This window comes from Stegastes partitus, unplaced genomic scaffold (genome assembly GCF_000690725.1).
Source record: "Stegastes partitus isolate 25-593 unplaced genomic scaffold, Stegastes_partitus-1.0.2 Scaffold130, whole genome shotgun sequence".
Taxonomy (NCBI): Eukaryota; Metazoa; Chordata; class Actinopteri; family Pomacentridae; genus Stegastes; species Stegastes partitus.
The window spans coordinates 726826-740893 of NW_007577861.1; the positions used below are offsets into that span (position 1 = coordinate 726826).

Below are 14068 nucleotides of genomic sequence, written 5' to 3' on the forward strand. Positions count from 1 at the left end.
GTTTGCATGTGTACAAAGTCACTCTACAGCGGACACATTTTCATAGTCTGAGCTCAGTGATGACATTAATCAATATCTTTTAGTGTCTCAATGAGCAGCGAGTCAGTTCTCATTTTAAAAACTGAGCTCACTGAGGCATCTCTAAACGCCTTCTTAATTGAGGGAAAAAGCTGTGTTCCCCTAAAGGGTTGCTAAAGTGATTAGCTGACTTCGGAGGGTAGAATTGAATTTAAAACGCGACCTCTGAGTACGTGGCCGTCGGGGGAACAAATGGGCTCCAGAGTTCTTGCTTTCATTCAGTCTCCACTGACCAAGAAGATAGGAAGGTAGAGAGAAGTGGTCATGCACTAAGTGGTCCTCAATCCGCTTGTTATTGACCTGAAAGGTAGCGCCTGCCACACATAATCAGTTTTTGTTTGTCTTTTGCCCCAAATTAATATTGAGCCATCAATCTACTTGACAAATTTGAGTTAGAAAATACAATTTAAATGGAGCTTGCATTAGTGTGATATATACTGCATGTGGCGTGGATGCTCTGATATGATCAGGAGGGTTTTTTGTTTTAAATGTGGAACTGATGAAATCATTAAAAAAATACAATAACTTAAGGGTAACATACTCTAGAACCAAGTACACCATTATTATTTACCCTACAAAAGGAATCATAGGAAGATAAAAGCGTACCTATTGGCTTTTAAAAATTTTCAAACACAATCTCACACCAAAAATGATCAATAGCTACATTTGTCCACAGCTTGGTTTCACAATACCCTATAGTTTCATGTCACCTGATACATTTTTGTTTAGTTTTACTGATAAAAAGAGCAACAAAAGTCCCTGAAGGTGGCATAAATTGGGGACTTGTGACACTTGGGTTTAGGTCTCATGTGGGACCACTGTTTTGAGGTATTTTCACTCGCAGTTTCTTCTTGCTTTCTGTTTTATGTTGCTTTTTTTAATCGTATTTAGTCACTGTTTGCTTTTGTTACGCTGCAAAAATGCCACTACTTGGTTAGATTCAGAAAAAGATGGTTAAAATGCACCTATGCAAACACTAACCACAACTCTATGGTTGTTTTCTATGTTGTTGGGATTATAGCCCCATCGCATAGGCCCTCAAAAACATCGGTATGTCACAATTTTGTAAGATTAATAGGTTTTGTGCTGTGGATTAGCGTTACTATATATATATTTTTTGTGACACTGGGCTGTAAATTTTTTTTTTCTTTCAGATTAAACCAAGAAAACAACTCGAAATGCTTTCAATCTGACAACATAGATCACCACAAATACTTTGGGTTGAGTTTGCTTCCACGGTGTTCTTCCTGCCTTGCGACATTTCTCTGCAACTGCAAATCGTTAACACAGCGTCTACAGTAAGACAGCATTGGGAAAAAAGTATTAATGTAAAAACAACAGAAATAATTTGTAATAACACGGTGAAGTCAATCTGCTGTGGACAGGTTTCCATTAAATAAAGTGGCCTACCCACCAGGGATGTCGGTGACAGAATCATCACATTTACCCGAGTGATGAACAGATTTCTAGCGTTTGGCAATTGTTTTTATATTTTTTAACATGAGAAAATCGCTCTACATCGACCCATGATCTTGTCATATGAGGCATTGGGCAGCGTTTTCTTATGGCTCATTGACTACGGTTAGATTGACCTCTTTGTGCACCGGCGTCATAAACAACAACATGGCCTTTACATGAGTGCATGGGTGCAGTATAATGCTCATTACATAATATCTGTGCTGCTGCTGCTGCAGGGCACGGTGACGGTAAAAGGCAAGTACGGAGGTATTGTCGTGCTTTGCTTACTTTGTGACTCTCAGCCTTGAGGATTATATATGCAATCTAGAAAGGCCATAACACCGAGGAAAGGAAAAAGAGGAACGGACAAGGAAGGGAAGCTGAGGATTACCACTACGGTACACTTAAGATTTGAGTTTCACATTGTTTGAGCAGTCTAATGATGACTTTCATGGTGTTCTCCCCACTTTGTGATCATTAGTCATTGAACCCTACTTCCATTTGCATGTTCAGACTAATGAGGATGAAATATCAACAAACACCCGAAACTCTCATTGACTTTTTTTCTTGTCCTCACAGCCTGGAGACAAGTGATGGCAGAGGGGTTGATGTCTTTTCTTGAGGGGGTTGCCTTTATTAGACAGAACATTAAAGTGAGAGAGGGACAAGAAATGCTGGAGGAGAGAGAGAGAGAGAAGTGACATTCAGCAAACAACGACTCACTAAGAAGCAGAAACCAAAGCGTGGAAGTTTAATCTCAGAGTTATCTGTGGGAATTCCTCTCCATCTCTAAACCCTCTGGACTTCAAGCATTTTCTGAGCATTTCACAGTTTTTTTTTCTCACTTTGGAATCAGTTTTTTCTGCAATATAAAGTCCTGCATCTCTATAGAAACATGACAGTCATGGCTATAAGCAGAGAGAGCTCAAAACGGTCTTTTGTGCAGTGTAACACAGTTATAATGCCATGAATCATTACAAAAAAAAAAAACTTTGATTATTCATATTACAATTGCAAAAAACCTGGAATCATTTCTAATTTGTGTCCGTACTTGATTCATCCAAGTCTTTTGTGTAAACACAGCCTGCAGCTCAGTTTTTGCCACGTGACTGTTGGTTACTGTCGAGTCTTTAATGACTTCATGGTCGACGAAAACTGCAGATTTATTTATTTATTCTAGAGAATCTGGTTAGAGGCAGACCTGTCCAGGGTGTCCTCTGCCTTCACCCTAAGTAAGCTGTTATAGGCTCCAGCCCCCCATGACCCTAGTGAGGATTAAGCGGTGTATAGATAATAGATGGATGGATGGATGGATGGATGGTTAGAGCCAACACTTGAATGTGAAATGCAGAATAAAATGATTTTAATGATATATCCCAACTTTGGGCTTAGAATTATCGACTAAATGTCTGTCACAGATGACTACTTCAAGGACCACTGGAAAACTCAAAATCAGACAATTCTTTCTGTTGCACAGTTTTTGGTTTTCATGAATGGTATAATTTTGGCAACATGCTTTTCAAACCCACTGGTGAGTTTAGAATTTTGAGGGTTAAGGAGCTGTTTTCAAATCACAGTGAACTGATTTCTGGTATAATTCGTTTGGTACAAGAGGAGTCATGGAAGAACAAAGACCACCAAACTGCTGTAACGTGTTCATTTTAGATTATGCTCACTATTGTCTGTCCTTGAACTCACTAGATGTGTGTATTTCATAGTGACCCTACCATTTAGACATGTGTGAGCTGTTGGAACAAAACATGTTTGCCAAAATCATAGTATTTTTTCAAAGTATGAGCTGTTCAGTTTCAACACATTACAATTTTGACGCTGCTGCTTGTCGTATGATTCTGATGATGACCCATAATCTACTGAATGAAAATGTACAAGGGGCAGTTTTAGCTGGGCTGTTTGCTTGGCTACCTCCATAGGAATGACATTGTCCACTGTGTTAGCACATGAGTCCAGAAACATCTCATAGACATTCATGGTCTCCAGAGCATCTAAAAAACTGGTGATTCTCTAACTTTTCCTGTTGCGCCACCATGCGGTCGACCTTTTGTGGTTTTTAATGGACGGTCGCGGCTTCAGAAATGAGCGTCATAAAACTAGGTACACACATTCTTGTTCCCACAGGATGCACTGGTATCACTTTAACAATGCTTTCACTTGCATTAACTTCTCCTTTAGTACCAGCGTAAGGCCAAAAGTTCATTAGGTTTGTGGCTGAATACCTGTTAAACTTGTGATTTCCATTCAGCCTGAGCTGTGATTTAAGTTTAGTGCTAATGTTAGAATGTTAACATGCTAAAGTAAGAAAGCACCACTGAATCTAATTTGACCTAAAATACTGATTACTGAGAAAAAACCCCACAATGAAACCACAATAACGACTTTGTGTGTGTGTCTTATTTCTGTTTTTATAGAAATATCATCACTGCATGGCTGGACTACTCGCCCCACCCTATGGTGTGATGGAAAGCAGTGCTGACAGTAAGTAGTCTTGCATTACAGTTTCAAGTGCTTTAGACCCATTTTGTTCCCAACTTTGTCCCAGTTGTAAATTGTTGATCCATCACACAGGATGAACTCTGGTGGATTTGAAAGCGTGACTTAAATTTCACTCTAACATTTGACTGTAAAATATTGCTGCAGATGCTCCCACATTTTCAGATGCAGAAGCCTGCATTTGGATCATTTTCATATCAGTCAGCTGACATATAAAGGTACAGATAAGTATAAGTTATGGGCAACTGTGGCTCAGGTGGTAGAGCGGGTTGTCCTCCAATTGCAAGGTTGGCGGTTCGATCCCCCGCCCCTCCACAGTCCAAGTGTCCTTTGGCAAGACACTGAACCTGGAGTTGCTCCCAATGACAGGCAGCACCTTGCAGGGCAGCTCTGTCACCACTGGTGTATGAATGTGTATGTGAATGGATGAATGAGAAACACATTGTATATATAAGCACAACCGAATTTAGGAAAATAAAGAGTTCACAAAATGTACATCAGCATCTTCAGAGTAAGAATATATCGAGATGAAGGACTTTGAACACAGTTTCCTGCACATGGCTTCCCTTTTACTTCATAAAAGTTCCAAGTAACCCATTTTTCTGGCCGCACTGCCCAACTCCATTACTGTCAGACCTTTATCCTCTTGTATTATGATAAAGGCATGCTTTTCTTTTGCAAGTTAACTCAATATTGACGTCGCTTTGCTCAAACAAAGCACTTAACTTGCTTCAAAGTCATGTACCATAAAAATGATGAACAGCAGTGAGAAAACCCAGAGTCGGCTGGTTCACTCACTGACAGCAGATTTACTGTATATTCTTATGCATTTTTAACGATAGTTCATAAATGATTGGCACATTTTAAACACAAGGTTTCTCTGCTTTATTTATGCCATGATGGCTTTTTAAAGAACTCACAGTGTTAAATTCACACACCAAAAATATGTGGATAAATGAACTGCTCTTAAAGCCGGACACTGTGGTTTTCATCACTGCTGCATGTGGTGGTGCAGCGCTGTAAGAGCAGCGCTCTGGGTGTTTTTTGCAGCATACAGTAGAATACTGAGGGGATTTACAGTGTGCACTCTCTACGCATGACTACACCAACACAGAAGTCACACAAGCATCAGCAGCTGGAGGCTGAGGCACTCTACTGTACGGGGCGTCCGCAGCAGTTTGGTAACAGCACCGAAGCCGAGTCGAATTAATTAAACATGTCTTAAACTGCTTTTTTTTTTTTTTTTTTAGCTACAACAACACCGTGCTTTTACAGCACTTTGGTGTTGACAGGTGAGTGCTTTTAGAGTCAGCATTGTTTCACTCGCTTCAGTCAGGCATTCAGCACCTGAGCACCTTTCGGCAAAACTGCAGTTAAATATTCTTTCAGCTCTGAAACATGAAATCTGAAAAAATCCTGATGAAAGTCTGATCTTTGATTTTCACATGCCAACTGTAAGCTGCATTCCTATTAATGTGATTGAACTGATGTGACATTTAAACGAGTGGCGTGGTGTCACATGGGCCAGTATGAGAGCTTCACAAATAAAATGATGGACAGCTGTGTTAACTTCTCAGAATCACAATACACATGCACAGATCCACAACTTATAAATAGAACCTCGTTGTAATGGGATGCAAGCAGATGGTTGACAACAAAATATGGTTCTTTTCTAGGGGAATGGAATAAGATGGTGTCCGGCATCACCATGGTTTCTATGTATGAATGTTCAGTTTTTACGACAGATTCTGATGTAAAGAGTTTAATTTAATCTGTTTTCGTGCTAAAAATATCTGCGAGGTCACGCTTTTGTTCTCATTTTTGTTTTCCTTGTTGGACATTGTGGTCCAAACACCTGTTACACAATCTAAGAGCAACTTGTACAGGAAAAAAACATTTACCAAAACCAGGAATTTCATCAAACACTGTGAGAAAAGTTAACAAGACAGAAGCTTTACTCATATTCCTGAATGTATAGCCAGTGTTACAGTTTGTGATTTACTTTTTTCATGCAACATTTATGTGTTGTATGTACTGTGTATCTGGTTTTACGGTATTGGCGGTCAGAGAGGCGCGTCTAAGAATAGCTGAGTGTTTCCCTGCAGATACAGTTGTGACTGAGCAGCCTTGACTGATTATGTTAGTTGTCCTGAAGGGGACCAGCACAGTACAAGCCCAAAGCTCCCAAGACGGAGTAATAACCACACCCTGCTAACAGTCCCTATATAGGATTCTTTATATAGAATATAGACGCTGGTTTAAGCCCTTTTTTATTGGTTTTTAATCTTTGGTAATAACGACGATGCCATTTAGGGCACTACAGTCTAATAACATGTTAAATGTGGAGAAATGCAAATTTGAATATGATTGAATTAAATTAAAAAAAAAAAAGAAACCAGTTTAAATTTGTCCTGCTGTAAGCTAAATGGATAAAGTCAAAGTCATGATTGCTGTCAGGACTGTGGTTAAAAATGAAAAACATTTCCTGTTTGAGTCACAAAGTAGAAAAATGAGCAAACTAACAAATACACTGATGAAGTTCTGATTAAATTTTCTTGTAGTGACAGAACGGAATATCGGCACATCTGAAAGGAAGGAAACTGGAAGGAAAAAGTGTAAATAAATAAAAATAGAAATGTAGACTCACACAATCAGACGTTGAAAACGATGGATCTAAAGAATCTGAATTTGAAAGGAAAAGAATCAAACATGACAACGAATCTTGTTTTCAGGGAAAACAGTGTTTTTAGGAATCTGCATAAAGCTTATATTCAGTTTTGTAAAGACTGAACTATGCAGGACTTTCAGAAGCAAATAGATTATTTTGATGTAGTTGTGATTTAAATTCCTAATAAATAAATGAACATACAGGGTTTGGCAGTCACTCTAATATTTTATTCCTAATCACAGATCTGAAGTCACTTTCCACAAAGTGTATTTTAACATTTCTTCTGTTTTTCCACCAGGAATGCCGGACAAAGAGAACATAAGCAACAACTCGTTTGTTTCAGTCTCCAAACATCAGAACAAGGTAATTCCTCTGACACTCACACGCATTCATGATTTAGCACAAGACTTTATGTTCTGTAGTGTTGGACGTGATGGAAGACAGTCAGAGGTTGTGATAATCCTGGATAACTGGTCTTACTCCTGTCCAGGAGAGAGCTGATAAGTTTGGCAACAAGTTAAAATTAAGCTTTAACTCATTCTGTCACAGCTTCAGTTTTCCTGACGTAACAGCATCCTTTGCCGCTGCCCGCCGCGCCAGCAGAGGATGGAAATACTTGCAGAATGCTAAGTTTGTTTAAAGCTGCTCTAAATATAAACAAGGTGACTGCTGCTCTTGTCTCCGTCGTGAACAGTTCCTGTCCCACCTTTCTCCTGCTGTCATTTCCTGACCGCTGGCTTGATAAAGTGGCACTACAGCAGATTTATGGTGCCTTGGGCTTTGTTCCTACATGGGATTTAGTCACAACACAATTGTTCCTGTACGTAAAAAAAAGACGCAATCCATCGTTTGCTTTCCTGTTATGTAACGAACAATTACAACTTAAATTTACTTCAACATATATAAATAATAACTATGACAGCCCAGCTTCTTTGGTGGGCTAATTTCTAGTAAATAAATGATGAGGCTTTAAAGCCTTCACATAAATGCATGAGTTGCACTACTCTCTGAAGCATGAAGAATGCATTTTAAATGTCACAGTCCTGCAGCCCACCCTGTGGCCTCAGCTGGAGAAAAACAAAGCAGAGCGCATGTATACAACAATGCACAGTATCTGCGTCCCATCAGAGCAGCCGAACGCACCGGCCGGGACTCTGGTAATCGACTCAGAAGCAATACAAAGTAATAAGTTCAATTAAAATAGGAGGCTAAAAACATAACGTCAGCGGTGAGTCATGCAGTAGCGGTGAGGACGACATCCTGTGGCCCACAGCGAGGGGAAAACACCCACCATCTGACTGGACTGCTCTCACACGTTTACTGCACCGATGTGTTCAACAGCAAAACCTCATCAGTTTTTGTGACGCTGAGTCTAATATCGATTTTCACTGTCATCCATGAAGAATTTCATTTCAGCTCCTCTCATTTTTTGTTTCATTTTATTTTGCAGAACTCATTCATTGACAGCCCAGCCAAACCCCACCCTAAATGCATTTCTCAGGTAGTAAACACTCACCTTCTGTACCTAGGGGTCAGTCATTACCTGTTTATGTGGCAGCTACTCAGTAAGACTCCACTGTGCTGAGATTTAACTTTATTCTACTGTGCAGGTTCCCTCTGAGAAGATCCTTCATGCAGGAAAGATTCTGCGTAACGCCATCCTCTCCAGGGCGCCTCACATGATCAGAGACAGAAAGTACCATCTGAAGACATACAAGTGAGTTGGCATCTTATTGCTCTGGTATTTGTGAAAGACTGCATTGATTGTTTAAAAATGTATTTATTTCAAACTAGCAGTATGCAGCTCAAAGATAAATCTATTTTGATGCTCTATATTAAGCTACAGCTTCAAGCTACTACAACAGACAATAGTGACTCTTCAGGAGAACAAGAGAAAACAACCACAAATCATGAACAGACAATCCGTTAATAATGAAAATCCGACAGTAAACACATCACATAAGCGCTCAGCCCTGTATTAGCTCTCACGTAGACTCGTGTGTGTTCCAGGCAGTGCTGTGTGGGGACCGAGCTGGTCGACTGGCAAATGCAGCAGAGCTCCTGCGTGCACTCTCGGGTTCAGGCGGTTGGCATGTGGCAGGTGCTGCTGGAAGAAGGTGTTCTCAACCACGGTGAGACTCTGCGTGATATTTATCTGCACACGTCCACGCGCCAATCAGAGATCTGAAATTCAAGGTGTGTGCTGTGTGCTGTGTGACTGTGTGACGCAGTGGACCAGGAGCTGAGCTTCCAGGACAAGTACCTCTTCTATCGCTTCCTGGACGACGAGCAGGAGGACGCCCCTTTACCCAGCGAGGAGGAGAGGAAGGAGAGCCAAGAGGAGCTGCAGGACACTCTGCTCCTCCTCTCACAGATTGGGCCTGATGCCCACATGAGGATGATTCTGAAGAAACAGTACGACTCTAAAGAAGCAGTCATTGAAGTGATGTGAAACATAGTGAATCACTGTGATGAATTTCTTCTACGTGTCTTGTTTTTTGTAGTCCGTCTGAAAGAACGGCAGATGATTTGGAGATCATTTATGAAGAGCTGCTCCATATTAAGGCCTTGTCACACCTGTCCACCACTGTGAGTACAGAATCTCTGTCTTATGTGGACGTAAGAAACCCGATACTGTGCAGAAAATCAGTTCATGTAGGAGCTAAAACGCGCTCAGCTCACAGCACATTTGTTCACATTTGAGTGGTGACAGGGAAGAGAGAGAACAAAAGCATGCAAACAAACAAGCCTGTATATATGTTTTCATCTCTTTCCTTTCGTTTAAAAAGTAAAATCATCTGCTTGTGTTGCTACTGGGGTTCACTCAAATCAAAAACCAAGGAAAAGTCTAAGCCAGATTTAGCTTTAGGACAATCTACCAGTGGGGCATTGACAAGGAGAAAAGTACTCTCTTTGTTAGTACTGATCCTCCCGGTTTATAAATCTGTTTCCTCTGTTTGTGCAGGTAAAGAGAGAGCTGGCAGGAGTGCTGATCTTTGAGTCCCATGCAAAGGCAGGAACTGTGTGTAAGTAGTGCGACAAAATGACTTTTCACAAAAACCTGATGAAGACAATAACTGTCTAAAATGCTGGTGATTAAATCTGGCTAATGATTGAATGACTCCATTACAGGAGCAATCCAACTAGATGTGTGCATATCAGACCACTAAAGCTTTTCTCTGTCTCTTTTCTCTCTCAGTGTTCAATCAAGGGGAGGAGGGCACATCATGGTACATTATTTTAAAGGGCTCCGTCAACGTTGTCATCTATGGAAAGGTATCTGTTTCACACGTGACTACTGAAAGCATCAAAGTAATTACGTTGCTGTGAGGAGAGCATCGATCCATTAGTCGGTAACTGATCAGGACACTGTTCCACAGGGCGTTGTTTGCACTCTTCACGAAGGAGACGACTTTGGGAAGCTGGCTCTTGTCAACGACGCCCCCCGAGCCGCCTCCATTGTCCTACGAGAGGACAACTGTCATTTCCTGAGAGTAGACAAGGAGGACTTCAACAGGATTCTGAGGGTGAGTTTTTGGTTGATGTCTGTGGATGTAACAGCATAACGCACTGTCACCCTCTGTTGGTAGAAACTCAGTAATGCAGCTGCTGAAGTTACTTAATGCATCCTTTAAGATTGTTCATCAGGCCTTTGCACCCATTAGCTTAGTCATTACACTAAATATGAAATATGTCGATAATGACCTGTTTTACTGATTTGGGGTTAATTAACTGTGGATGCAAACTTGTTGGGTGGAAAACCTCCATCTGGGAGCTCCGTCGCCGTCATCAATTTCCTGCTTGATGTAAAATACAGCAGAAGAGATTAGTGTAAAATAAATATGGAGCCTATATGAATGCCTATATGTATATGTGCTGGCTTTTTCCCCTTCTTAAGTGTTCCTATGCATGTTAACTTTCTAAAACATTCCAACACAATTAAATAAAAACATACCAGCTCTCCCCAGCATGTAGACTCACATGATATATCAGGTATTTGAGGAAACTTTTGGTCTCCACTAGAATTTAATTTACATTTTCTATAGAGTTGAACAAAGTTTGGCTGTACAGCATAAGACCGATATGTGTCAAGCTTGCAAATATAAAAAACAAAATAAATGATTTATTGTTTGTGAGGTAATAACTGATTTAAAAGTACATTTTTTGAGTCGCTAAGTCAGTTTAAATAATTCAGCCCTTGCTTTTGATGTAACAGTCCCCACTTCACTCAAGAAAACTGTAAAAGCGTTAAATTTAGTTTTATTTTGAACTGGGATCTCATTGATTTTCTTCAGTGTAGGTATTTCAGTCTGGTCCCATATTGCTCTGGACTTGGTCACAGGTTTACCCCCATCCAGTGGTAACACTACCATCCTCCAGCGGGAAGCTGTTACCTTTGACCTCGTTTCTTCTTCCTGTATTTTGCTGTAGATATTGTAAACAAATCTTCAAATAAATCACAGCTGCTTAACAGTGTTATCAGATCACATACATGAACTTAAATAGCGTTTATATGGGTCATGTGTCTCTATAATCAACTTTTATGTATCCACTGTGTGTGTTTTTGTGTGAAGGATGTGGAGGCCAACACTGTGCGACTGAAGGAGCACGGTCTGGATGTTCTGGTGTTAGAGAAGAGTCTCAGCAGCAGTCGAACCTCCATCCAGGGATCATCGGCCTCCCATTACAAGTAAATGTGCCTACGACCCAAACAGTAATGCGGGACAGAGCTGTACCTGTTGACACAAAACAGTGCTTCATCAAATGATTTAAGTCATTGACGTAACCCCTAAAAACTCATCTCCATCTATCAGAGTTACATACTTAGACTCTACACTGTTGCCTCCTTTAGAATGAAGTCCCTGCTTCTGTCTCTACCCACCAATCACTTTGTGCTGCAACTCGAGCACACCAGCTCACCTACTGCTCAGCTCAAACACTGTAAAGCTAGTCTATGCTACACCATACATACACTGTAATATTAGAGTAATTCAACCGCATATGTTTGAACCAGTTTTGAAGGAAAAAAATTAAGAAGTCCAACCCTGCAAGCTGACAGGATTAGTTCCTATGGTTTGTTTTAAACTCTGGAAGTCTGAATCCCATTTTTTTTTTAAAGACTGTCACTGATACGCTGCAGTTTTAAGGCAAAAATACTCCACCATGGTGTTGCCTACTTGTTACGCTCATGATATGGTCTCAAGCATATATATGAAGAAAAAAAAACACCATGTGGACTTATTAACAAGGTAAAAAAAATTAAAAATCATCAGTGTGGCGACTGATCCTGCAAAGCAGACAACAAACTTTCAAAGTGAATTGTTTGAAGATATCTGTGCAGTCTGATGCACTGTAGCAGTCACATTTCAATGGTCTTAGTCTGCTTTTCTGACATTGGCAACAAAGTTTATGAGTTTTCCTACCCTGTGGAACTAAACCCAAAGCCCATTAGTCCCGACTGAACATGAGATTCTTTAGAAAGGGTTCACTAATATAGTCAGATTTTTAAAAAACCTAAAGCAGTTACTGTATTTTTTTTTTTAAGCAAAAGTTTATTAAGATAAATAGACACAGCATGTTTATTAGCATCTATTTTCAGAAGTATATTAGTACATATTTGGTATCTTAAAGCATTACAAATTCCCACATAAGCCATTGTGCTGATGCCCTTAGTTCTGAACAACAATGGAAGTCTGCAGCACAGAAGCTTCAGCAGGCGTTTGCATGTGTGGATGTTTCTTGTTATCTGATCATTTCATTGCTGTTTGTGTACAGTAAAGAAAAATCCTGAATCCAGTTAATATGACCAGCAGATGAAAACATACAGGCTGCACAAACACAGCAATCCTGTGTACTGCAGCCAACGAGTGTTTTCTTAATAGAGGCATCTGTCACTGCACCACTGTCGCTGTAATATAGAGAGACATATTAATGGTAATGATGGCCTTGCTCCCAGGGGGAAAAGAAGGCCTGGCAAGTCACAATTACTTGTTCAGGGTCGCCCTCTAATCAACTCTACTCCTCACACATGAGAGTGTCAAGCCTGTGTTCTCCCCCATGAGTAGGGGAGACACAGCGTTGCTTGTGCAGCTCCCTCTTGTCATGCTGTTATCAAGTAATGAAAACAACCGAGGCTGGATTGTGTTGATTCTCCTTCACGTAGAAGATGCCCCTACATTTTTATTTTTTTTTTGTCTTCTCTTGTGCCACTTAGCCCAGGCTCCCCTTCATCTTTAGCCGGCCAAGAACACTGATTGTAAATAGGATTGTTATCAAATGAAGCAATCACAGACACACGTTGGAGTAACATAAATCAGTCGAGGGCCATAGCCGTGTCATTAAGCATTAAGAGCCAGTGTTTCTTGATTAGTGAAGGGTGTGCTTTATTCTCTGTTGCTCCAGATACAAGGTAATGTCTGGGACGCCGGAGAAGATTTTGGAGCACCTCCTTGAAATGATGCGATTGGATTCTCAATTCACAGAGTCAGGTACTGCTCACCATGCCACATCCAGGACGTCAGATTAGTGCCATCTAATACAATCTATCAATATAATGATCATTTGTTGTGGAGGGTTTTCACCTACGCAGTGCATTTCATCTCTTCTCCACTCTCCCTGGCTCCGTCTCTCTCTGTCCTCTGCCGACTGCTCTGCACTGACCCGTTCGTTCTCGTCTATAATTAGCCACACATCACAGAGCTGATCTAATTACTCTCACTTGTGTGGATACATATGGTTTTCATTTGCCTGCAGAGGTGGCAGAGACAGGGCCATGTGGATCCAGGGCCTGATGACACTCTTTGATGTGTTCTTGTAGTGCAAACGCAGGTGTTTGACGCAAATGTCTCCTTTTTTTGTGTGTGTGTGTCCCAGATTCAGCCTTGGATGACTTTGTGCTCATGCACTGTGTCTTCATACCAAACAGTCAACTTTGTCCAGTGCTGCTCGCCCAATATCCTTTCAGCTCTGAACTGAATTCCCTAATGTGGTTAAATGTTATTTCCTGACCTGTGAAGCTGCCTTGTTTGCTGTAATTACACTGTTTTGATCTTTAACTGCTGTGCAGCTACCATGCTCAGGCCTCGCAGGGCTCTGACCAGGAGAAGCTGGACTACACGCTGAACAACAAGCGCAGGGTGATCCGCCTGGTGATGCGGTGGGCTGCCGTACTTGGAGATCAGCTGCAGCAGGAGGAGGTCTCGGTGGCCTTCCTAGAGGTCAGCCCGAACATATCAGTGTGGTTCTAACCTCTGCTGTGGGTATAAAGTAGTCACAGCAGCAACATGCATTTTTGTAGTAATCCTCTGAGCCCCAACCAGGCTCTGAGTGTTTTTTTTCTTCACATTTTTACTTACT

At 40.9% G+C, this 14068-nt stretch overlaps 1 protein-coding gene across 1 annotated transcript in view; it reads left to right on the forward strand.

Moving 5' to 3' along the window:
• The window catches only part of rapgef4a (Rap guanine nucleotide exchange factor 4a), a 45382-nt gene that overhangs the window by 24024 nt on the left and 7290 nt on the right, over positions 1 to 14068 (forward strand). The window contains exons 5-18 of the mRNA XM_008278721.1: positions 3963 to 4029; positions 7011 to 7075; positions 8163 to 8213; positions 8323 to 8429; positions 8723 to 8844; positions 8944 to 9127; positions 9217 to 9301; positions 9678 to 9738; positions 9912 to 9988; positions 10093 to 10239; positions 11287 to 11402; positions 13115 to 13200; positions 13586 to 13664; positions 13779 to 13929. Of these exons, the coding sequence (XP_008276943.1) occupies positions 3978 to 4029; positions 7011 to 7075; positions 8163 to 8213; positions 8323 to 8429; positions 8723 to 8844; positions 8944 to 9127; positions 9217 to 9301; positions 9678 to 9738; positions 9912 to 9988; positions 10093 to 10239; positions 11287 to 11402; positions 13115 to 13200; positions 13586 to 13664; positions 13779 to 13929 (1383 nt within the window). The 5' untranslated portion in view covers positions 3963 to 3977. The remainder of the gene's footprint in view (positions 1 to 3962; positions 4030 to 7010; positions 7076 to 8162; positions 8214 to 8322; positions 8430 to 8722; positions 8845 to 8943; positions 9128 to 9216; positions 9302 to 9677; positions 9739 to 9911; positions 9989 to 10092; positions 10240 to 11286; positions 11403 to 13114; positions 13201 to 13585; positions 13665 to 13778; positions 13930 to 14068) is intronic.